The sequence below is a fragment of the Periophthalmus magnuspinnatus genome, chromosome 7, assembly GCF_009829125.3.
Source record: "Periophthalmus magnuspinnatus isolate fPerMag1 chromosome 7, fPerMag1.2.pri, whole genome shotgun sequence".
Taxonomy (NCBI): Eukaryota; Metazoa; Chordata; class Actinopteri; order Gobiiformes; family Gobiidae; genus Periophthalmus; species Periophthalmus magnuspinnatus.
Window position 1 is genome coordinate 11,990,798 of NC_047132.1, and position 23,304 is coordinate 12,014,101.

Below are 23,304 nucleotides of genomic sequence, written 5' to 3' on the forward strand. Positions count from 1 at the left end.
AGCACCACAACAGCATTTAACAAGCCAAAAAATTATATTTTTGTTAAATCTAGTTGAGAGAAAACAGACCTTACCCGGTGGATAAGAAGTGGATTCTCCTGTAGTTGGAACAACCCTCTGGTCCCCCTTCTTAAACAGAGGGACCACCACCCCAGTCTGCCAATCCAGAGGCAATGACCCCCGACCACCACGCAATGTTTAAGAGGCCTGTCAGCCAAGACCCACAACACCCAGAGACTTAAGATACTCAAGACAGACCTCATCCACCCCCGGAACTTGCCAACCACCTCAATGACTTGAGCAAGAGTGATGGATGAATCTGACTCTGAGTCTCTCAGTCTCTGCTTCCTCCTTGAAAGACGTGATGGATTGTGGAGATCCTCAAAGTATTTCCTCCACTGTCCAATAACGTCCCCAGTCAAGGTCAGCAGCTCTCCACCTGCACTGTAAATGGTGTTGGTGAAGAACTGCTCCCCCTCCTGAGGCTTCAGAAACTTTCCCAGAATTGAATTGAGGCCAATAGGCCTCTGATAGGTTGTGCATTACAGCTCTGCCACTCCAGTGTCCAAGACACAAAGTGTTGGTGGTCCTAGTCCTGGTGCCACGTGCTCTGATGACACACTTGTTCTTGAACAAGGTGTTCATTATGGACAAACTGTGACACAGAAGTCCAAGAACAGAACATCACTCAAGTAGCGCTCCAGGTGTCATTGTCCATGTGGACATTGAAGTCTTCCAGTAGAACAATGGAGTCCCCAGTCATTGCACTGTCCCCAAACCGAAGGGACAGGGATGTCACCCTGTTGTTCACTGGGGGAGCTGAGCTGTGGGGCAATAAGCCTGCTGCCTCTCCCCGTGGGCAAATGAGAATTGCCACTCTCTGTTGAACTAAAGGTAAAAAGTAGCTGTTTCTTTCTTTCTTTATTCTTTATTCTTTATTTGACAGGGACCATGTACAAATTCATTAATCTTACAAAGAAAAGATGATTTGCACCAGATTTAGCTACTGCTACTTTCCATCTGCAGTCCCTGAGCAGGTGAACACACATTAAAAAACACATATCAATTGACAATTACAATATACGAAACTATATGAAATTTGAAAACTACATGACGTCACAAGGTGGAACAGAGCATTTTGAGCTTTGGAGATGTAGATAGACTAATAATAAAGGGTTACTCAAACATGTGTGAATGAAACAAAACACAACTTCTGTTAATATAACATGGCTTAACAAGAGTCCATTTTGTCTAATATTGGAACTTTAAAATTTGGTGACAAAATTTGTCACAGAATTTAAATGGCATTAGACAGACATTTTATTGCAATAAGTGTTATTACAATTTTTGTTAAAACAAGAGAGCAGAAATATAGGAGTGAAACATTGTCTAACTCTTGAAATTGCAAAATTCATGTGTAAAATCTAAACTAAATGACTGATTTGGCTGTTTTGGCTGTTTGGGAGGGCGAGAATGAAGTTTTCCTGGTTGAATTGTCACATCAAAGACAACAGGACCAGTTTGAATTTACTGACCAGACGACTCAAATCTCAAGAGGTAATACAGGTTGGGAATGCCTTGGGGTCCCACCGGAGCAGGTGGAGGACATGTCTGGGGTGAGCGAAGTCTGAGAGTCCCTGCTTAGACTACTGCCCCCGTGACCCAGCCCCGGATAAGCGAAGAAAATGGATGGATGGAGGATAGAATGCTGTAACGTCCTGCTCACTGGCCTCTCCACACGAGCATTAAGACAGTTGCAGTACATCCAGGACACTGCTGCTCGGGTCCTGACTAGAACCAGGAAGTACTTCACACATGCATCCTGTGCTCAGATCTCTGCATTGGCTCCTGTGGTTCAGAGAAAAGACTTTAAAGCAGCTCTGCTGGTGAACAACTCTCTTCATGGCCCAGCACCAAAGTACATCTCCGACATGTTAGTGCCATATGAACCATGTCACACTCTGAGGACTTCAGGGACCGGCCTCCTGTTGGTGCCCAGAGTCAGGATGAAACATGGGGGATCAGCATTTGAGTTTTCTGCTGCTAAAACCTGGAACAGTGTTCCTGAAGATGTGAGACAGGCCTCTACTTTGACAATGTTTAAATCCATGCTCAAATAGTTCTGTTTAGCTGTGCATATGATGGAAAGGTTTTTATTCTGCACTTTTCTCCTTTAATGTTAATTTTATGATGATTATGTATTATTTTTTAATGTTTTGATTTGTCGTATTGTGATTTTAATGTCTTTCTTATCTGTAAAGCACTTTGTGTATGAATTGTGCTGTACAAATAAACTTGTCTTGCCTAGAGGCACTGAAGGATGGGTCAAATACAGGTTTAACCCAAAAACACTGAAGATGGTGTTATCATTATTGTTAACCTGTGTTGTGTAACAAACTTTAGCTTCTCTCTACAGTGGATCTAGGGCATCTGGGGCAGTGTGCACACAGCGTTACGTAATGTTAGGACAGTGTTGTATAAGTGCCCAGTCTGAGTGTTCTGGACAGGTTCAGTCCAACTCCAAACCATGCACCGCTTGACCCTGACACGCGGTGAGTTAAAACAAAAATATATCTACTCTTTCACTTTAGCCCTGGTTCAGTCCTGGTTCAGAGCACACTTTGGCCTGTTTAGGCTTGGCTAATTTGGACCCGGTCAGAGTCGGTGTTAAAGAAGACCTTTTATTGACTTTTATCCATGTTCTAGTAGTTTCTCCTCATTGGGCCTGTGAAGTTGTATTTAGTGTGATTCATATGGGGGTAATCTTTAATAATCTTTTGCTCCGATCTAGCCCCGTTTTCACCTCCACCAGTACACTCTGTACTAACTTCGTTCTACAATTTTCGTAATTGGTGATACACGTAGGATTTGGCAGCGTCGCATAGATATTAAGAAAAAAAACAAAACAAAAAAACAACAACCATGATGACGTTTTCGTGCCGCAATTTTCCAACCCCGAAGTCAGCGGACTTGTTTCTTTTATTAAATTGTTTGAGGTCAGTATTGCAATTTACAATGTTCAAAATATAGCATAATGTTCCACTGGTGTCATAGATTATTGTTCTCATCAGTCTCTTGAGGCTGTGGGTATGGAGGATTACAGCTAGATTTAATATAATGTATTTTCTTGCAGTTTTCCTTGCTTAAATAGACCAACATAGCAAGACAGTGTAGTTTGTCTTTTTATTCAACAACTCAACTCATCTCCACTCTCTCTCTCTTGCTCCCTGTGTGCATTCACCATTACATTTATCAGTGCGCTCCCCAAATGCGCTGTAATACCACGATAATAGGAACCAATATTATTATAAAGTAAATGTAATGTATCCAAACCTAATATAATAAATAATATTCATTGTTAATAAAATAAGTACAAAGTAATAAACAAAATACTAATGACCCAAATAAATGTTAATACACAAAATAATATAAGTCAAATAAATCAAAGGTTACATAACTATAGAGCAGACACAAACACAATATTTTAGCTTTAACTTTGTCAACTAAAATAATACAACTAAAACAATAAAAAGTACTTACATGCGTGGCTCTTGGCGTGAACATTTGGAGTATCACAGTTGTAAAATGTTTCTTGTATTTTTCAGTTGTAGCAGCGACCTGTCTGGTCCTCCATGAAGATCTTTGACACCCCGGTCTGAACACAACCAGGACTAAACCAGAACTAAACCAGGACTAAACCAGGACTAATCTAGGTCTAATCTAGGTCTAATCTAGGACTAAATCAGGTCTAAACTAGGACTAAACCAAGACTACAATATTTTCTGATCTATGTTATAATGTTGTTTCCTCATCACTAAGAGGTCTGGAGTTGTGTTTTGTTTCATTCACACATAACAGAGTTCTTCTCTCAAACTGAAAACACTTTGTGATGTCATGCAGTAGTAACACAGGAAGTGCTTCACAGTGTTTTTAAAATCCACACACCTTCACTAGAATCATTTGGATGATTTCAGCTCTGGAAATGCCAAACTCTACTGAACTAAAGGTAAAAGGAGCTGTTAACTTGAAAACTATAACTTCATGACATCACAAAGTGGAACAGAGCGTTTTGAGCTTTGGAAATGTAGACAGATTAATCATAAAGTGTTATTCAAACATGTGTGAATGAAACAAAACACAACTAAAGGTATGTTTTTGATGAGAAAGCTACATTATAACATGACTTAAAGCTCACAAGAGTCAATTTTGTATAATATAGGACCTTTAATTCTAAATATTCATTGTGGACTATTAAAAACACTATTTATTTTTCTTTCCAGATTAAGACAAAACAAAGAGGGCCTGAAATAAGATCGCAAGCATTTTTGTAGCTATATAAACTTTTATTTGAAATGTTACCTCAATAAAACTATAACAATATTTCTAAATGTATCAGCCATATTTTTCAGTAACATGTCAGTGTTACTTTAGAAATAAGGAAAAGATGATTTGAGCCCTCATCAAAAACATGCCTGAAGAGGTTTTAGATGTCATCCATACATGCTTGAGTAATCTCGTGCTCCCTGCCGCGCCCTATTCAAACCCTCCTTACGTTTAGCTGTAAGACTCTGTACAAGACTCTGCCCACAAGTCTACATCACCCATGCTCCCACACGACAATTCTCCATAAATATACAAAAACATGATATAAAACTGTACACAGAGACTTGACAAATCTGATGTGATGTGCAGTAGTTTCATTAGTGGGATGCAGCTGATTGTGTTGTGATAGTGCTCTGAAGGGGGAGTGATTTAAGACAGAGAGAAAAGGGCATCGGAGTGTCAAAAACAAAAGTGAAACTTATAAAACATGTTAATGGGTGAATATAGCTTTTTCAAAACAAGGAAACATGATGATCTAAATACTAAGTGTTAGCAGTTAATACCCCAGAGAAGTAAAATACCTCCTCTTTAATACCCCACTAAAGTTAAAAAAAACAAAACCCTCTTTAATACCCCATGGAAGTAAAATATCCACTCTTTAACCATGTACATTGCATTCATTCATTTACAAGTTGTTGTTTTTGTTTTGTTTTTTTGTTTTTTTTTTTGCAAGAAAGTAAAAACATGCATTTTCACTGTGAGTGGGGTTGCCTCTCCATAGATCAGACATGTAACTTGGCCTGATGGCATCTGCTGCTCGTCTTCATGGACAGAAATGCCATCAAGGCGAATACATAACATCTCCATGGAGACAAGCAGGTGGTGGTCCCTACATAAAAAAACTTACATAGTACACCTTTAAAAAGAGCTGGAGAAGCATGGATACTTAAGTCCACTACAGAGGAACCAGGTTGAGTCCAGCACTGACCCAGCATGTGTACGCTCCAGGTTAAGGACTGATTGTGCTGTCCTTTCTCCAGGCAGTGTGGCTCTGCTTAGGTTACTTGTCCAGCCAAAACCACACAATTTGACAAAACATTACAGACGTGCGGGTCAGAAACATAGACTGTATAAATAAGTGGACTAAGTGAGTGTGACGTCACCCACAGCATTCAGCTCTAGTCAAATGAAGCTCATCGAGACTAGCAGTTATAGGGGCCACTTTGGAGCCCAATTCCAAATTTGGAAATCTGACCACAAGTATGATACAAAAGAGCCAATCAGAAGCCAGGCTGTTGAAGGTAACACCTCTTCCCGCCCACACCAGACACGGACCTGGAATTGCGCCCATGCTCACTTCCTGTTTGGAACAGCGACGGCTAGCAGGTATGTCCATTTCTATATGCAATCTATGATCTGGAACTGTATCCTGTCTCCCCAATTTCAGGGGGAGATAGGATACAGGCGGATTAACCAATCAGAGAAACATTGTCCGTTCATGTCAAAACAAACATGGCAGCTTACAAGGAAAAAGAGAACACAGGAGACTAAGAAATAGTGTGGAGAATCAACAAAAGAAGCACTGAACGCTTTTTCTCAGGTCAAAGAAGTTATATATTTTGTTCTGATACACGATACAAGTATCTTCTAGAGGAGATGTCATCGAGAGGTTAATCAGGCGCCTGTCAGGAGGTGATGAAGCTGAAGTCCACTTTTTTGTAGAGACTTTGGGCTTTGTTTTCTGGAAATTCACTTGGAAATTTGGAGAGTAGCGTTTTGTGGTTTTTGGGCTTGCTCCCGTGTGTCATTTTCACATCATAAAAGCAGTGATTTTAATCCTTTTTTCAGTTCCGTTTCACATTAATAAACTCAGTAATGACCATATACAGTCTATGGCAATAACTGAAATACTATTGCTATTCATGATTTAAAGCAGACGTTGATGTTAAATATGCTGTGTGCCTTGTTATGGAGTTTTTTTCAAATACCTTGTCGCTTTTTTTTGCTCTGAAAATCTGGCCGTCGTAGCTGTCTCTTGCCCAGGGTGTGTGGCTCTGTTCAGCAGAGGTGGGTAGTACCCAGTTACATTTACTTAAGTAACTTTTTAAAGAATTTGTACTTTTCAGAGTACTTTTACTTCTACTTGAGTAATATTTGTATTGAAGTAACAGAACTTTTGATTAGTTAAAAGTTGTGATTCCTCTTCCCACTGTAAGTCTAAAGTGACTTGAGCTTTATGTCGACAATATGAAATGATTTGAACATTTGTGTTTCCTACAGCTCTTTTATATATGATTTAGTTTGGCTCATTTTGTGTCCATTTAAAAATACCACATTTGTATAGTCCTTTCAAATACATTAACTTTAAATTATAAATCAGATGTAACCTCCCCCTTGAGTAGTACTTTTTGTACTTCTACTTGAGTAATATTATTTTGAACTAATGTTACTCTTACTTGAGCACAATATTTGGCTACTCTATCACTTCTGCTGTGTAGGGGGTGCCATTGTTACTCCAGGATGTGTGGCTCTATTGGGGGTGATGGTGCCATCTTTAACCCTTAACGTGTGCTTCTACTTGGGTGTGATGGTGCCATCTGGACCCCAGGCTGTGTGGCTCTACTTGGGGGTGATGATCCATCTTTACCCTGGATGTTTGGCTCTACTTGGGGGTGATGATCCATCTTTACCCTGGATGTGTGCTTCTACTTGGGTCTGATGGTGTCATCTGGACCCCAGGCTGTGTAGTTCAACTTGGGGGTGACAGTGCCATCTTTACCCCTGGATGTGTGGCCCTATTTGGGGTTGATGTTACCATCTTTACCCCTGGATGTGTGGCTCTATTTGGGGTTGATGGTACCATCTTAACCCTTTGATGTGTGGCTCTAGTTGGGGGTGATGGTGCCATCTTTACCCCTGGATGTGTGGCTCTACTTCGGGCTGAGGGTACCGTTTTTACTCCTGACCGTGTGGCTCTACTTGGGGCTGATGTTACCATCTGGGCCCCAGGATGTGTGGCTCTACTGGGAGGTAATCCTGTCAATCCCGGGCCAGGCAGGGAGGTAGTATCTGGGCAGAGTTCCCTCCAGCAGCCTCTCCATCCAAAGCCCGAGTCGGTCCAGTTTGTGATGCAGCTGAAGCGTCCACTGGGTCCGAGAGCGACTGGACTTTTTGTGGTCATCCCGAGACTTTGATTTCACAGAAGTGCCCTCATCCTCCGCAGATTTACTTTAGAGGAAGCAGAACATAAAAATTCAAATCAGAACATCAGAAAAAGTGAACAGTTATTTTACAAAATTTTTGGACAAAAATGTACTTTTATAGGGCATGACTTACTCTGAAGGCTTTGATTACACATTAAACCAACTCAAACAGTAGCAGTTTTTGCTTCACTCTCTGGTGCACCAGCAGATGGAGTTCTTGCACCCGCTGCTGGTAGATTTTGTAAGTAAAAATCATGACTAAGTGGGCCTTAGAGGAGAAATATAAATTGTTTTTTATAGCAATGCATGTTTGAGTTGTCCTGCATTTGAGGCTTTCATCTTCCTCCTTTCACTTCCCACATCCCTTTATTTGGGATTATTAGAAAAAAGGGGTTTAAAAATGTTGTGTAGCTATGCTTCAAAAATAAAACACACTGGGGTGACAGTAGCTGAGTTGGTAGAATGTTTGTCCACCAATCCAAAGGTTGCTGTTTCGATTCCCACTCTCTACATAAACATCATTGGTGGTCAGTGGAGTGGGCAGATCCACTGACCCACAGGTTGATGGTGCAACTCTAGCTCCCACAGATGAATGCTATTTTGTGTGCTTGGGCAAGACACTTTACCCACCTGAGGTGGGTAACCCCTAGTGTCTGTGTACACTGGTGTGTGAATGGGTGAGTGGTTTCTTGATGTAAAGTGCTTTGAGTGCCTTGAAGGTGGAAGACCGCTATATAAATAAGTGACCATTTACCATAAATAAAAATCTGCTTCTTGTTGTGGGCCATATAATGCATCTGTAGTTACTACAGTAAATACTGCTCACCTGCTCTCCTCCCCAGTGTACACAGGTTTGAACAGGCACAGGTACTTCTTATGGCCATTCAGAGCCATCACGATCCCACTGTAGTCCGGTCTCTGGTCCGGTCTTTGGTCTGGTCCTTCTTCCAGGTCTAAGGGTATTGGGTCTTGGGCCTGGTCCAGCAGAGCTCTCATCCACGTCATGTGTTTGTCGATGTTCAGGAAGGAGAAATGCAGTGTCTCACTTCTGAGTTTAAAAACACAGGTTAATTCATTAAAGAGGAGTTTTTTTTTTTTTTTTTTAATTAAAGAGGAGGTATCAAATTTCTATGGGGTATTAAAGAGGGAGTATTAAACTTCAATGGGGTATTAAGGAGGGAGCATTAATCTTCTATGGGGTATTAAAGAGGGGGTATTAAAATTCTATGGGGTATTAACTGTTAACACATAACATATATGGATCTCCATGTTTTCTTTTATTGTTTTGAAAATGCTATATTCACCAAAACAACATAACAAATTTAATAATTTTCTCTGCTCTCTTTTCTCTCCACCCTAAGTCACTCCCCCTCCAGAGCACTATCACAACACAATCAGCTGCTTCCTGCTAATGAAACTACTGCACATCACATCAGGTTTGTCAGGTTGCTGTGTGCACTTCTATCATATTTTTGTATATTTATGGAGAATTGTCGAGTGGGAGCATGGGTGACATAGGCTTGTGGGTGGAGCCTCGTACAGAATCTTACAGCTAAAACATGAGGAGGGTTTGAAAAGGGCCCAGCAGAGATCACTAGATTACTCAAAGATGCATGGATGACATCTGAAACCTCTTAAGGCATGTTTTTGATGAGGGAACAGCGTTAGAACATAAGATACAAAAAAATGTATGGCTGATTTTGCAGAGTAGGTCAGCTTTAAAGTACTATGTGTTGGTGCCTCACCCGGAGAAGGAGTGCACCTCTTTGGCGAACTTGCTGAGGAGGATGTTCTTAGAGGCGTCAGACAGAACCAGGACAATGTTCTGATGCCCCGGTCTCAAACGCACTAAGTTACTGATGTACGTGATGTCTGTGAGCTCCGTCACCTCCACGAAGTTCTTCTTTGGAACACGGCTGCAATGAAATGGGAAAATGGATTTTTAATTAAAGGGCCCATATTACTCTATTTTCTAATTTGTGTTCTAATGTCGTTTCCTCATCACAAACAGACCTGGAGTTGTGTTTTGTTTCATTCACATGTTTAATACACAAACCCTGCCTAAATATGCAGGGTTTGTGTGTCAAACAGAACACTTTCTGTTCCAGCTTGTGATTTCACGCGGTAATACAGGAAGTGCTCCACTCTGTTTTTAAAGCTGATACACTTTCACTAAAATCATTTGGATAATGTCAGCCCTGGATTTGCCAATCTCTACTGAGCTAAAGGTCAAAGGTAACTGTTAATTTGAAAACTACCCCTTCATGACATCACAAGGTGGAACAGAGCATTTTGAGCTTTGGGAATGTAGACAGACTAATAATAAAGGGTTACTCAAATATAAGTGAATGAAGTGAAACACAACTCCAGGTCTGTTTTTGAGGTGATAACAACATTATAACATGGCTTAAAGCTCACAAGAGGCATTTGTGTGTAAAACAGGACCACTGGTTTAGCAGGGAGTGGGCATTTAGCAACGCTGTCAATCAAACCTCTTGTGAACACTAATGGAAGTGACGTCAGGGAAAGAAAGCGGCTGATTTGTCTGTTATTAATGATCATATCTTGATTTACGGGCACAATAGTGAAATGAAAACACCAGGATCATGTAGAGTGGGTTAATATGAACATTTTAAGACCAAAATGATGAGTCTGACAGCAGCATTTACAGAGAGAGGGGCCACAGTTTTGTACAATGAATTTGTACATTGAACAACTATTTGGAACACGGTGGCTAGTGGGTTAGCTCTGTCCATTTATATATACAGTCTATGTTCAAAACCCATTTAAAAGCCCACCTCTTCAGACTGGCCTGTGAGACCTGAACCACACAGACACATTCACCAATTGCTTGTCCTGTATCCTCTTTATCTTTTGCTGTTTTTACTTTGTATTTTTGTGATTTTATTGTGTCTTACTCAAGGTGACCTTGAGAGTCCTGAAAGGCGGCAAAAAATAAAATGCATTATTATTATTATTATTATTACCTATTAAGCTGATATGAACTCTTCACTGCAGATACAAAGTTTATACTATTGTCTTTCCAAAATGATTCATCAACAGGATTTTATAAATACAGGATTTTTCTTGCCTTGAGGTGGCGCTGGTCGCTGTTGCCTCCTTAGGCTTTATCTTGATCTGTTTGTCTTCACTGGAGTCACTAAAAGAAACAAAATCACATTCATATTTATTCAAAAATCATATTGTTTTTTATGTTTGTATAAAGTGTTTTGTACCTGAAAGCCTGCACCACCACCGTCCCAAACAGGATGAACAGAGCCGAGAAAATCAGGGACAGAAGCGGCATCATCTCTCGCCTGAACCAACATGTGTAAGACAAAAGTACTTCATTATAGTGTTTCTAAAACTGTGGTCAGTGTACAGGTGCCCTCTGGTGGTACACACGAGATTTGTAAATTTGAGTATTTGTGTTTTTAGAGGGAAGTCTATTCATGTTTTGTCTTCTTTTGGGTTAATTATTATTTTGAACCTTATCCCTGATTTAGCCTCATTTTAGGCCAGGTTTAGAGCTAATCCAGTCCTGATAAAGTCCGGGTTTAGATCTAGTGCTACTCAAAATTCCAGATATTTTCACAGGTGGTAGTAGCCACTGCTTTACTGTACATACATATTTTTTACAGTGCGCTATGTAACTTTTCACAGATAGGTTAATACACTGCCTGGCCAAAAAAAAAGTCACCACCTGGATTTAACTAAGCAAATAGGTACGAGGCTACTACCGGTATTTGATAGTTACTGCAGGTTCAGCAACAGTCTGTGCTCAAAGAATGAGGTCAGCTGACACCTGAATATACTGAATGACCAAGTTATTCCATCAATGTATTTTTTCTTCCCTGACGGCACGGGCATATTCCAAGATGACAATGCCAGGATTCATCGGGCTCAAATTGTGACAGAGGTTCAGGAGCATGAGACATCATTTTCACACATGGATTGTCCACCACAGAGTCCAGACCTTAACCCCATTGAGAATCTTTGGGATGTGCTGGAGAAGCTTTGTGCAGCGTCAGACTCGACCATCATCAATGCAAGATCTGGGTGAAAAATTAATGGCTAGAAATAAATCTTGTGACACTGAAGAAGCGAAATCGAAACAATGCCACAGCAAATGTGTGCTGTGATCAAAGATGAAGACGGCCCAACAAAATATTAGAGTGTGTGACCTTGACTTTTTTTTTTGGCTAGGCAGTGTATTTTGCCTGGCATGTTCCGCAGTACGGCATTACATTTATCTTTATCCTTGTTTACATACAATTCACAATTTTAGCTATTCTTATTGCTTAAACGTCTCTAAATATTCATTCTTACTGTGAGCGGGCTTGCTTCTCCACTAATGGAGAAAGATAAGGTTAATGCAAAACTTGGGAACATTTCAGGCAAGAAATAACAACGCCATGGAGACAAGCAAGACAACACATGTACATCAAATTATACGTTTTGAAAAACCTGCTAGGACAAAAACATTTTCTAATTTGATTTGATTTTGTCTTAAATGTATTAAAATGACTTATATGAAAGGCCCTGTAGCAGATTTCCCCATGTATTTGAGCAAATGTGTCTCGCCCCAGTACAGATATATTCTATAAGCAGCTCTTGAGATCAGAATAAGACCACTGTGCACTGTCTGCATCTAATTAGCATGCTAGTAGTCCATGGCAAAACTCCGCTCTGGTGAAAGTTGTGAAAGTTGTGAAAAGGGCTTAAGAACTCATCATGGTGAATAATTAGGATGCTCTGAATGCATAAGGTAAATGACGAATAACTTTGGACAACTGTAAACTGTTTTTTTTGTTTGTTTTACAAAAAGACAAGATAAAAGGAAAAGACAAACAGATTATGAAAAACAAGTGCATGTTGTGGAGTCAGCCTCGAGACCTCTCAGATTAGATTTAAAAGCATTCAAGGAAATCAACTCTGTCAAGTTCCAGTCTTTCTGCAACATGTTCCATGCATAAGGTGCAGAGTGGACAAAATCCTTTTTGCCCAGTTCAATGCGAGCAAATGGAACAGAGAGCAACACATGATCGTGTGAATGAAGAGAATAAGAATGAACGTAAATGTATATATTTAAAATGAACTAGTTCTGTTTTACATGTTTTTAAGACAGGAAAAATCAGATACAGCATTTTTCACTTCTTGAAAATATCAAGAAATCAAAGATGCTGTACCTGATATATCCTGTGGACTCACCAGTTGTTGTGGAGAATGTCCTCAATGACGTCAGAGAGGTAGTCACATGACGCATAGATCCAGCGCAGCACAAACACCTGAAAGACACAATGAGGTTTGGGAACAGAAGAGATCATTTATATTAAATATACAACACATCTCAAGTAATAGTAATCATAATCATAGACAGTCTTGATATCTGATCTATAATTTGAAGCTTAAGTACCATGGTTTCTGGACTATAAGTCGCAGTTTTTTTCATAGTTTGTCCGGGGGTGGGACTCAGGTGTGACTTATATGCGAAATTATTAAAATACAGTGGTCCCTCGCTATATCGAGGATTTTTCCAGTGCAATTCTACACGCTTTTTTACAGTCCGCAAATGTGCACTGCACTTACATAAATGTTCGATCGTCACTACAGTGGAGCGGCGCCAGGATGAAGAGGCACGGTCAAAGGAACTGTGAAATGCACGTGAGACACCATTAATTAATTAAACAGGAGAGAAATGTGAAAAAATGTTAATATCTGCCTGAGAAATGGTGTATGATGTATGATGAGGGTTTTTTCAGCCATAAAACATATAAAACAATTGTAAAAAATAAAGCTGACTATTTCACGAATTTCGCCTGTTGCGGGTTATTTAGGAGCTTAACCCTGGCGATAAACGAGGGACCACTGTATATAATTTCACATCATCGTTATTGTCACACTGACAACTGCGCGAGGGCACTCTAGGCTTGTGCACCAGTATCTACTACTCCTGTACCATAGAAAATTTAACATGTCAACATTATGGTGATTTAACAGACATCTAATAAAGACTGAACAAAAATGCACCCTCAAAGAAAATGGTATCCTGCTGAGTCTGATGACAGCCACGTAGAAACGGCGCTTCATCTACCTCTGGAGTTGGTGGAGTTGTTCAGAAGTGACACAGAGGAAGAACAATTCAATGGATTTAGTGATTTGGAGTGAGATCAAGGGTAAACTTGTTAGCTTGTTTGTTATGCTTTAGTTATCTGATTAACTGTTAATATTTTATGTTAACATACCAGTCACGTATTCAGTTCTGTCTATGCTTCATGTAGCTGAATAAATATAAATGTGTTACATTAGCGTGCTGTACTGCTATTCAGCCTGTTGTTCTCTTTTTTATTGTTATTATTATAACTTGCCTTTAAAGATAAAATGTCTGTTCTTGGTTTCAGATTTTGTAAAATAAATTTCCCCAACAAATGCGACTTGTAGTACAGTGCAACTTATATATGTTTTTTTCTTCTTTATTATGCATTTCTTGGCTGGTGCAACTTGTACTCTAAAGCGACGTATAGTCCAGAAATTAGTATGTAATATGTAAGTATTTTGAAGGGATCAACACAAAAATGAGCCAAACTAAACCAGCCCTAGCTTTCAGGGGGGCCCTAAACTGAATTTGTCTCAGGGGCTCCCTGCAGTGGATGTACCTTGGCTCAGCTATTGGTGATTCGCATTTGACAACATTATGACTATGCTCTAATCACATCATTTATATTTACAATTGAAATCAGAAGTTTACTTACACTATATAAAAAGACACATACAAACTGTCAGCTGAGATAGCCTAAGACAGTGTGTCTTTTTATACATTAAAACATTCACAGAAGGCTAGCTGATGGCTTATTGTGAAAGAAAAGGCCAACAATCAAAAGCAGACAATTGAATAAGCTGATTGACCATGCTCTGTTCATGTCGCTCAAATATATATCCTTTACTTATTATATAAATGTCCCGCTTCACTGTTTTATCCTGACATGTCATGTCCTGTAGAGTAAGAACTAAGTAAAAGGCTATTTCGAGTCACACATAGCTGCCCTCACCTATGCTCGGCTCAAAAACAAATGGCAGCAGGAGATATTTTGCTACTATAGATAAAAAACAAATGTAATCATTTGACAGGGATATTTAGGCTGCTGTAAACACATGAGCCCTGTTTCTAATAAAACTTTACATACTATATTATTTTCTATATAAATGGTATGGGCTTTTGGGGGTCCTCTGGTGGCCTTGGGGCCCTAAGCAGCTGCTTAGTCGGGTTATAGGCTGGGCCAGCCCTGGTTACACTGTACAATATATTACCCAAGTAGCAGTAAAAATATGGGGTCTAAATGGTACTTTGAGAACCATAGTCTTTGACAAAACTTTACAAAACAAGTGGGTCTGGCACTGTACCCTGTCTCCCTGATTTCAGAGGGCGGGATTGACATGCGGATTAACCAATCAGAGAGGAGTATGCTCAGTTTGTGTCAAAACAAAGATGGCGGCTTAGGAGTAAAACAGGGGAAAAAACACCACAGAGGACAAAAGCACCTGCAGAATTAACACCAAACTGTTCTTTATCCAAGATTTTATTTTTTTTTATATATATATATATTTTATTCTGAATGTTCTGAGAGTTTTGTTCTGTATTTGAGACGCATGATACAAGTGAGTGGCAGTAGTTGGATCGTCTCAAGTCAGGACGGAGGTTTGTCAGGCGTTGTGGTCTGATTCTAGACCTCTCTGGATTCAAACAGGATGTAGAAAGAACTGGCTGTTCTGGCAAATAAAATATAAAACAGAGTAGACAGACACAGGGACTCACGGAGGCAAATTCGTTGTTGAGTTGGGGCAGTGTGGTCTCGTGGCTCAGGATAGAGGGGTCTGTCTGGAGCCTCTGCAGCGCCCCCTGGAGGTGCAGTTTGTCCTGGTCACTGCCATTCCACTGACACACTGGTTTGAACAGGACTTTACCTGCAGCTCGCCGCTCAAGGATCAGCACCTGTACAAGAACAGACCAGCATAACGCCGTCAGATAGAAATATACAGAAACACATGTATGTCAGATAAGACATATTGAAATACCTTCTGTTAGACTCTGTCATAGACTGTATAAAGAACTGGACTAAGTGAGTTTGATGTCACCAATAGTGTTCAGATCCAATCAAAAAAAGCTCATCAAGGCTAGCGATAATAGAGGTGAACTTGGAGCCAAGTTCCATATTTGGAATTCCAACCAAGAGTATCATAGCAACCAAAGACCCAATCTGGAGCAAGGTTGTTGAAGATAACGACCCTTCCCTAATCAACGCTGTCAATCAAACCTGTTGCTAATGTTTGCAGTAGTGACCTCAGGGAAAGAAGGTGCCTGATTTGTCTGTTATTAATGTTTATATAGATAGAATAGTGAAAAAAAACCCACCAGGATCACGTAGAGCGAACTTACAAAATTAGAGTTCCTCTCTCTGTTTACAAAAACAGAGAGAGGGGCCACAGTTTTTCAATGTAAAGTAAACTAGAGTCAGAATGCTCACTTCCTATTTAGCTATGTCCATTTATATATACAGTCTATGGTTAGGACAAAACATTTATCACAATTTTTATTCCTACTACTGACTGATCAAATTTTTTTCTTATTAAAATGTATAACAATTATTATTTTTATACATTTTTATAAACAATTTTTATACATTTAATTATTAAAGGCCCTGTACCAGATTTTCCCATGTATTTGAGCAAATGTGTCTCGCCCCAGTACAGATATATTCTATAAGCAGCTCTTGAGATCAAAATGAGATCACTATGCACTGTCTGCATCTAATTATAAGGTTTTATCGTCTGATAATCAGGAAGTGCACGTTAGGTTAGGCTGCTAGTAGTTGTTAGCTTTACTGTCATGGCAAAACTGCTCTGGTCTCTGAGAGTTGTGAAAAGTGCTTATAAACTCATCACTGTGAATATTTAGGATGCTCTGAATGCATAAGGTGAATGAGGAATAACTTTGTCCCACTGCAAACTGTTTAAAATGAACTTGTTTTTCATGTAAAAAGACGATAAAAATCAGATACAGTGACTCTAATTTCTTGAGCTAAAAACAAGGCAGACATGTTATCAATGCAATTTAATCAATCACTATGGATCACTCAATACCGATTCCAATACCAGGACAATAATAAAAGACACTCTTTCTTTAGACAATAGAATGTGATTTTCCACATTAGTACTTTTTCTATTCCCATGTGGCCTTATATAATCCCTCAGTCATCTAGGTAGGTTCTATAGTGGTCCATGGGTGTATACTGCTCAAATAAGTATCTATTTTCGACTAGTATCTGATATGCGATACTTTTGACAACTCTACTCTACAATAAAAGCTCATTGGCAGGTCTTGTTATCTCACCTGAGGAGGAGAGAGGGCGCTGTTGAGCAGGAGGACCTCACAGAGCGGCTGCTGGAGACGCTGGTAAACATAAGTGAATCTGATCACTTCCTGGGAGTTTGTGGAAGCGAAAGACACAAACACCTCAAGTCCAGAAGAGTGCTCCTCATCGGTGATCAGCAGAACACAGAACCTGAGGCAGACACGGGCAGAACACGCCTTAAGAAGATGTTAGGCTCAGAGGTGGGCAGTACTCAATTACATTTATTTGAGTCACTTTTTAAAGAAACTGCACTTTTCAGAGCATTTTTCTAGCAGCATACTTTTACTCCTACTTAGGTAATATTTTTATTGAAGTAACAGTACTATTATTTGGGTAAAAGCACTTATATGGTACTTATACAGACACACATGCTCCTGTTTTTAATGTTTTATATGGACTTGTATACAGTTTTTTTTTTTTTTTTTTGTATTTTAAACAGGGCGCCAATGACAAAGAGAGCCCAAGTGCTCTCATTGGGTTCAGCTGTATAAATAAAGATAATGAAAGAAGTTCATAATTCAGCTCAAATCTCAATGCACTACAGAAAATAACCAAATATTTCCCACTAGCACAAAGAAAAAGCCCCCATGATAAATATTGACCAACAAAACTATTGTTCCATGTGTCATGTCTTGAATGATGAGTTGATACACTGATTATCGTAACATGCCTAGGTCTGTTTTGGCTGATAGTATAAGAGACCTCCCTATAGTTTAACCTGAGCTGGAGACAAGTCAAAATGCTATAGTGGAATTTGCTGTTTAACTGTCGGACTGCAGATGTGTTGAGCTGTGTTGTAACATGTGAAGCAGGTAAACAAAAAGTGTCTGACATAAAGATCTAAGTGAACATAAAGATGGTTCTCACTTCCTCCGTCGGTGGAACTGTTTAACAGGACACAGTTCGTTAAACACTTCCTGGTTCACGAGTCGCGGTGCGTTCAGGAACCTGTTGTTTGAGAAGAACTCGTCCACGATCGGCCTCTTCAGATCCTTCGCCTGAGGCGGAGAAAACTGTGAGAGACGCAGTACTCTGTCACAATATACATACTGTATACATACTGAGAAGTCTAAAATACTTTCATTCTGTTTTGGGCACAGACTGTATGAAGACGTGGACTAAGTGAGTGACGCTACCCACAGTGAGTGAATATCATAGCAGCCAAAGAGCCAGTCAGGCTCTTCTCAGCTGCACTGGTTTAGCAGGGAGCGGAAGCTTAGCAACACTATCAATCACACCTTTTGCTAACGCTAGCGGGGGCAACCTCGGGAAAAAAGGCGCCTGATTTGTCTGTAATTGATGTTCATATCTTGATTTATGGACACAATAGTGAAATTAAAACACCAGGATCATGAAGGCCAAAATGACGAGTCTGACAGCAGCAGCAGAGAAAGGGGCCACAGTTTTTCAATAGAAAGTGAATTGGAGATGATGGAGCCAGAAGTGCCCCCATGATCACTTGCTATTTGGAATGTGGCCGCTAGCAGGTTATCTCCATTTATATATACAGTCTATGGTTTTGGGTGCATTTTTGTGTGTTTTTAATTTCAAACATATTATTTTCAATTTTGTCCGATTATTTGAACAAGACCCCAAGATACTTGATCTCCTCCACTTGAGGCAAGGACTCTCCACCCACTCGGAGAGAGCAAACCACCTTTTTCTGGTCGAGAACCATGGCCTGATTTTCATCCCAACCGCTTCACACTCAGCTGCAAACCGCCCCAGTGCCTGCTGCAGGTCCATCATCTGCAAGAGATCCTGTGGTTCCCAAACTGGACCCCCTCTGGCCCCTGGCTGCGCCTAGAAATTCTGTCCATAAAAACAATGAGCAGAAGTGGTGACAAAGGCCACCCTGACGGAGTCCTACATGCACCGGGAACAGGTCTGCCTTACTGCCGGCAATGAACACAGCTCCTGCTCCGGGACTGGACAGCCCTTAGTAAAGGGCCCGGTCCCCATACTCCTGAGGCACCCCCCCAAAGGACACCACAAAGAACACAGTCTAATGCCTTCTCTAGATCCACAAAACACATGTGGTCTGGTTTAAAGTAATATATAACTCACATTGCTTTTTAAAGCTCCACTATGTAACATTTCTAGTGAGGGCTGCAGCACTTGCTTGTTTCAATGGGGATGTCATATCTCTGCCTAAAATGTTTCATGGTATAGCATTAAACTAATCTACCTTGGATTTATTCGATTTCAGGTGTTTTTATTGTCAACAAAATGTCTTGAAAAATATGCATTCTCGCTGTGAGTGGGCTCTTTTCTCCACAGATCTAACGTATAAGTTGGACTAGTATTGTCACTTGTATCCGTGGTGATTGACAATTTAAATACCATGGAGCATTGTAAGTGAAGCAAAACCATCTCCACAAAGGCAAGCTGGTTGTGTACCCTCCGTCAGAAAAGTTGCATAGTATATCTTTAATGTATATGTATATTTATATGTATATTTACTGAATGGTCATCGCAGTGCTTGTATCTGTATAATGTGTGTATGTATATTTATATGTATATTTGCTGAATGGTGCTTGTACCTGTATGATGTCGGCTGGTTTGTCTGTGTTCTCTTTAAACACCAGCAGAGTCGGAGCATATGTGTTTATGTTAAACTTCTTCTGTAGATCTGAGGTCTCAGACAGGCCCTGATCCACATACCCAAACTGGAGGTGGTCTCTGTGGGAGAACGCGCTCAGCTGGAGACAAGGGAACGACAAAATGTAAACATGGCTGTATCCTGTGGGCTATTATGTGAAACTATTAGTAATAAACTGATAACTGATAATGTTCTGAAATAATATCGAACCAGCCACCTTTGCGGTTTGTAGGTGTGCGCTTTACCATGGAACCACAGTTTAAAGTTGGGTTATTATTCAAAGTTGACTTTTTGGATCTTTCTACCATGTTATAACATTGTTCCCTCATCAAAAACATGTCTGAAGTGATTTTAGTCATCCATGCATGTTTGAGTAATCCAGTGATCTCTCAATATTTAGTAAATATAGCATTTTCACAATAGTAAAAGGTAATAAGGTCATCTAAATATTATGTGGTATTATTAATAACCCATAGAAATATAATAGCCTTTAATGAAAATGTGTTCTCACTTTGAACAGCAGGGGCACTGTGGGCACTTGGTCAAACAGCAGGACGTGAGGTTTGTTGAGCTCATGCCAACTGCCCAAAAACTCAAGGTAATTCTGGTCATTCACCTGAAATATTACAATAAAAAATAAACTTATCAAAACCAAAAACCTGCTCTACACTTGTGTTATTCATAACAGTAAATAAAACCATTTTACCCTGTGCACCAGCCTCTGGGGAAGCAGCTCCTCCACAAACTGCAGCAGCAGATCTCTGGACACAGCGTAGTGAAAGAAGAACACGCGCCCGCTCACCAGCCCCAAGATGGACGGTGTCCGGTGGGCTCCGAGGTGATTGGCCAAACGCCGCTCGTAACCCACATCCACCACACCTATGCCCACGCCTGAGGAGGGACATGCACAAAATGTCAACTAACTTCATTCATTTCTGGTGTTTTGTTTCTTTACACTAGGGTTGTCAGAAGTATCGAAAATCACCAGAACTAGTATTGAAACTAGATATTCATTTGAGCAGGTATTGATACTAAAAAAGTCCCATTCACAGGACAGAAATGAACCTTTCCTGAATATCTTTAGAATGATCTTGAGCTGTATCAGAACAAGTATAAGACAAACAGACTAGTATACACCCATGGACCACTATGGAACCTACTGGACACTGAGGGATTACACAGATATAAGGACACATGGGAATAGAAAACAAAGTACTACCGTTTAATGTTAAAGATGGCATTCTATTGTGTAAATAAAGAGTGTTTTTAATTATCATCATGGTATTGGAATCTGTATCGAGTATTGACTATTCCTTAGTATTGAAATCGATTTTTTGTATCGTGACACTGGTCAGATTGTGTTAACAAAAAGCTCAGATTAAAGTCAACCTTGAGTAACAGAGCTTCAGACAGAGCAATGTCCCTAGTTAGCATCACAGAATGTTGATGACATCAGCTGGAAAGTATCACTTCCAGTAATCTGATTATTACTGGTAGTGTAGACTGACCGAGCGCCTCCATGTCCTGTACCACCTGGTCCCACACAGGTTCGATGTGGAGGCAGGTGAAGCACCAGTCAGACGTGATCTTGATCAGGTAGGGCCGTCTGTGGCTGTCTGGCACCACCTGTTGAATGTACTTGGTGAACTGCAGCGAGTGCTTGTTCTCGCTGAAGTCGCGCTGGTTTTTGGCATTAAAGGGAAAGTTGAAGAAAGCCTCGTCAAAATAAAAGTTGTCACGGCGATGTCCGAATGGCTGCGTGTCGTCCAGCTGCCCAAAGCGGTCATAGTTGGCTCGTTTGTCCTCATTGGATAAGACCTAAGACGAAGTAGAGACACTGTTTTAAAAATATGTCAGTGATGCAGAGTTAAAGAGGAGGTATTACACTTCTATGGGGTATTAAAGAGGAGGTGTTACACTTCTATGGGGTATTAAAGAGGAGGTGTTACACTTCTATGGGGTATTAAAGAGGAGGTGTTTATCGGGTATTAAAGAGGAGGTGTTACACTTCTATGGGGTATTAAAGAGGAGGTGTTACACTTCTATGGGGTATTAAAGAGGAGGTGTTACACTTCTATGGGGTATTAAAGAGGAGGTGTTATACTTCTATGGGGTATTAAAGAGGAGGTGTTATACTTCTATGGGGTATTAAAGAGAAGTATTATTGTCACGTATTAACGATTGTGTTGTGAAATTATCACAACATAACATGGTGGAAAGCTCCAAAAAGTAAATTTTGCATAATATCCCATTTTTAAGGAAAGAAAGAAAACCAGATACATTTTGAGTTCACATTAGATTTGTTGTATTGTGATTTTAATGTCTTTCTTATTCTGTAAAGCACTGAATTGTTGTTGTGTTATACAAATAAACTTGCCTTGCCTTGATGATGTAAAAAATGTCAAAGTGGATTTCAGTGACAGGGCCTTGAAGTGCATTTGACTCATTTCACTTAAACATAGTTAACATCATTATAATTAAGATTTTACTACAAATCTGGCCTAGTTTTTCTTTTGTTAATTTTGGTGAAGGCTGTACTTTTATTTCCTGGTTGGACTCGGGCAAAAGATATGACACACGTAGAGGTAATTCAACAACTGTTACCTAGCAACCATAAAGTAAACAAGGGCCACATTTATCTAAATGGCCAATGATTTGACAAATAAAAATAAATGACAACATCTTTATTTTGTTATAAAGAATATGTAAACTTCCTTGTGGGTAAATCATCTCAGCATTTTAGACTGACGTTTCTATGGCGATGACATAGGCAGAGAGATTCTGTTTAAGTACTCAGCGCTACTTCCTGTATTTTTGTACTTTTCTTCTCAACTTTTTTCCCACAAATTGACACTTAACTGATGTAAAACTAAGATAAATATTTACCACAGGAACTATCCCAGGAAACCAAGTCAGAATTTGAACTTTAACATTTGATTTGGACTGACCTCATAGGATTTGGTGATCTTGATGAACATGTCCTCAGCTCCAGGGTCTTTGTTTTTGTCTGGGTGCCTGTTAAAACACATTTCATTATCTTTAAAGGATTTCAATACAATACAATATTTAAAGGTGCGCTATGTACACCAATGTTACATAGGGCAATGTTAAAAACCTATAAAACGCTATTTTCTAATGTATAACACACACATTTTTCACATTTAGGCTGACTTCTTCTCTCAAACGAAAAACACTCTGTTCTACCTTGTGATGTCATGTGGTGATACAGAAAGTGCTCCACTGTGTTTTTAAACTCCATACACCTTGAATAATTTCAAGCCTGGAATTTACCAATCTCTGCACAATCTCTAAACAAAAGATAAAAGGAGCTGTTAACTTAAAAACTACTGCTTCATGACATCACAAGGTGGAACAGAGCATTTTGAGCTTTGGAGATGTAGACAGACTAATAATAAAGTGTTACTCAAACATGTGTGAATGAAACAAAACACAGCTCCAGGTCTGTTTTTAAGGAGGTAACAGAACAGAATACTTGCCATTCCTTTGCCAGTCGTTTGTAGACTCTCTTGATCTCAGCCTGGCTCGCTTTTGGACTTAGACCCAAAACTTTGTATGGATCCAGTTCTGGTCTAGACTGAGCGCTTAGAACCAGGAGGAAAAGGAGTAGGAAGAGGAGGGACATAGGGTCGAGAGACCTACAAGCCGCCATCGCTGCTGAAAATAATCATACATTTTAAATAAGATCAATAGTATCAAAAATCAGATACTGATCGATATTAAAACGAGTATCAAAACTAGATATGAT

At 39.8% G+C, this 23,304-nt stretch overlaps 1 protein-coding gene across 1 annotated transcript; it reads right to left on the reverse strand.

The window, feature by feature from the left end:
- Positions 1 to 7,335: 7,335 nt before the first annotated feature.
- Positions 7,336 to 23,208, reverse strand: LOC117374067 (dnaJ homolog subfamily C member 16-like). Its single transcript, XM_055223295.1, has 15 exons — positions 23,036 to 23,208; positions 22,487 to 22,553; positions 21,047 to 21,356; positions 20,245 to 20,429; positions 20,050 to 20,154; positions 19,480 to 19,638; positions 17,804 to 17,934; positions 16,915 to 17,086; positions 15,340 to 15,516; positions 12,738 to 12,814; positions 10,763 to 10,843; positions 10,618 to 10,686; positions 9,272 to 9,442; positions 8,353 to 8,574; positions 7,336 to 7,551 (listed from the first exon to the last, which is right to left on the reverse strand). Exons 1-15 carry the CDS (start codon positions 23,206 to 23,208, stop codon positions 7,344 to 7,346), a joined length of 2,307 nt encoding a protein of 768 aa, XP_055079270.1. The 3' UTR covers positions 7,336 to 7,343.
- Between the last annotated feature and the right edge of the window lie 96 nt (positions 23,209 to 23,304).

Coding starts and splice junctions, on each gene's coding strand:
- LOC117374067 (XM_055223295.1), bottom strand. CDS start 23,208: ATGGCGGCTTGTAGGTCTCTCGACCCTATGTCCCTCCTCTTCCTACTC. Junction 22,554..23,035: donor AAACGACTGGCAAAGGAATG/GCAAGTATTCTG, acceptor GTGTTTTAACAG/GCACCCAGACAAAAACAAAG. Junction 7,552..8,352: donor TACACTGGGGAGGAGAGCAG/GTGAGCAGTATT, acceptor CTTCCTCTAAAG/TAAATCTGCGGAGGATGAGG.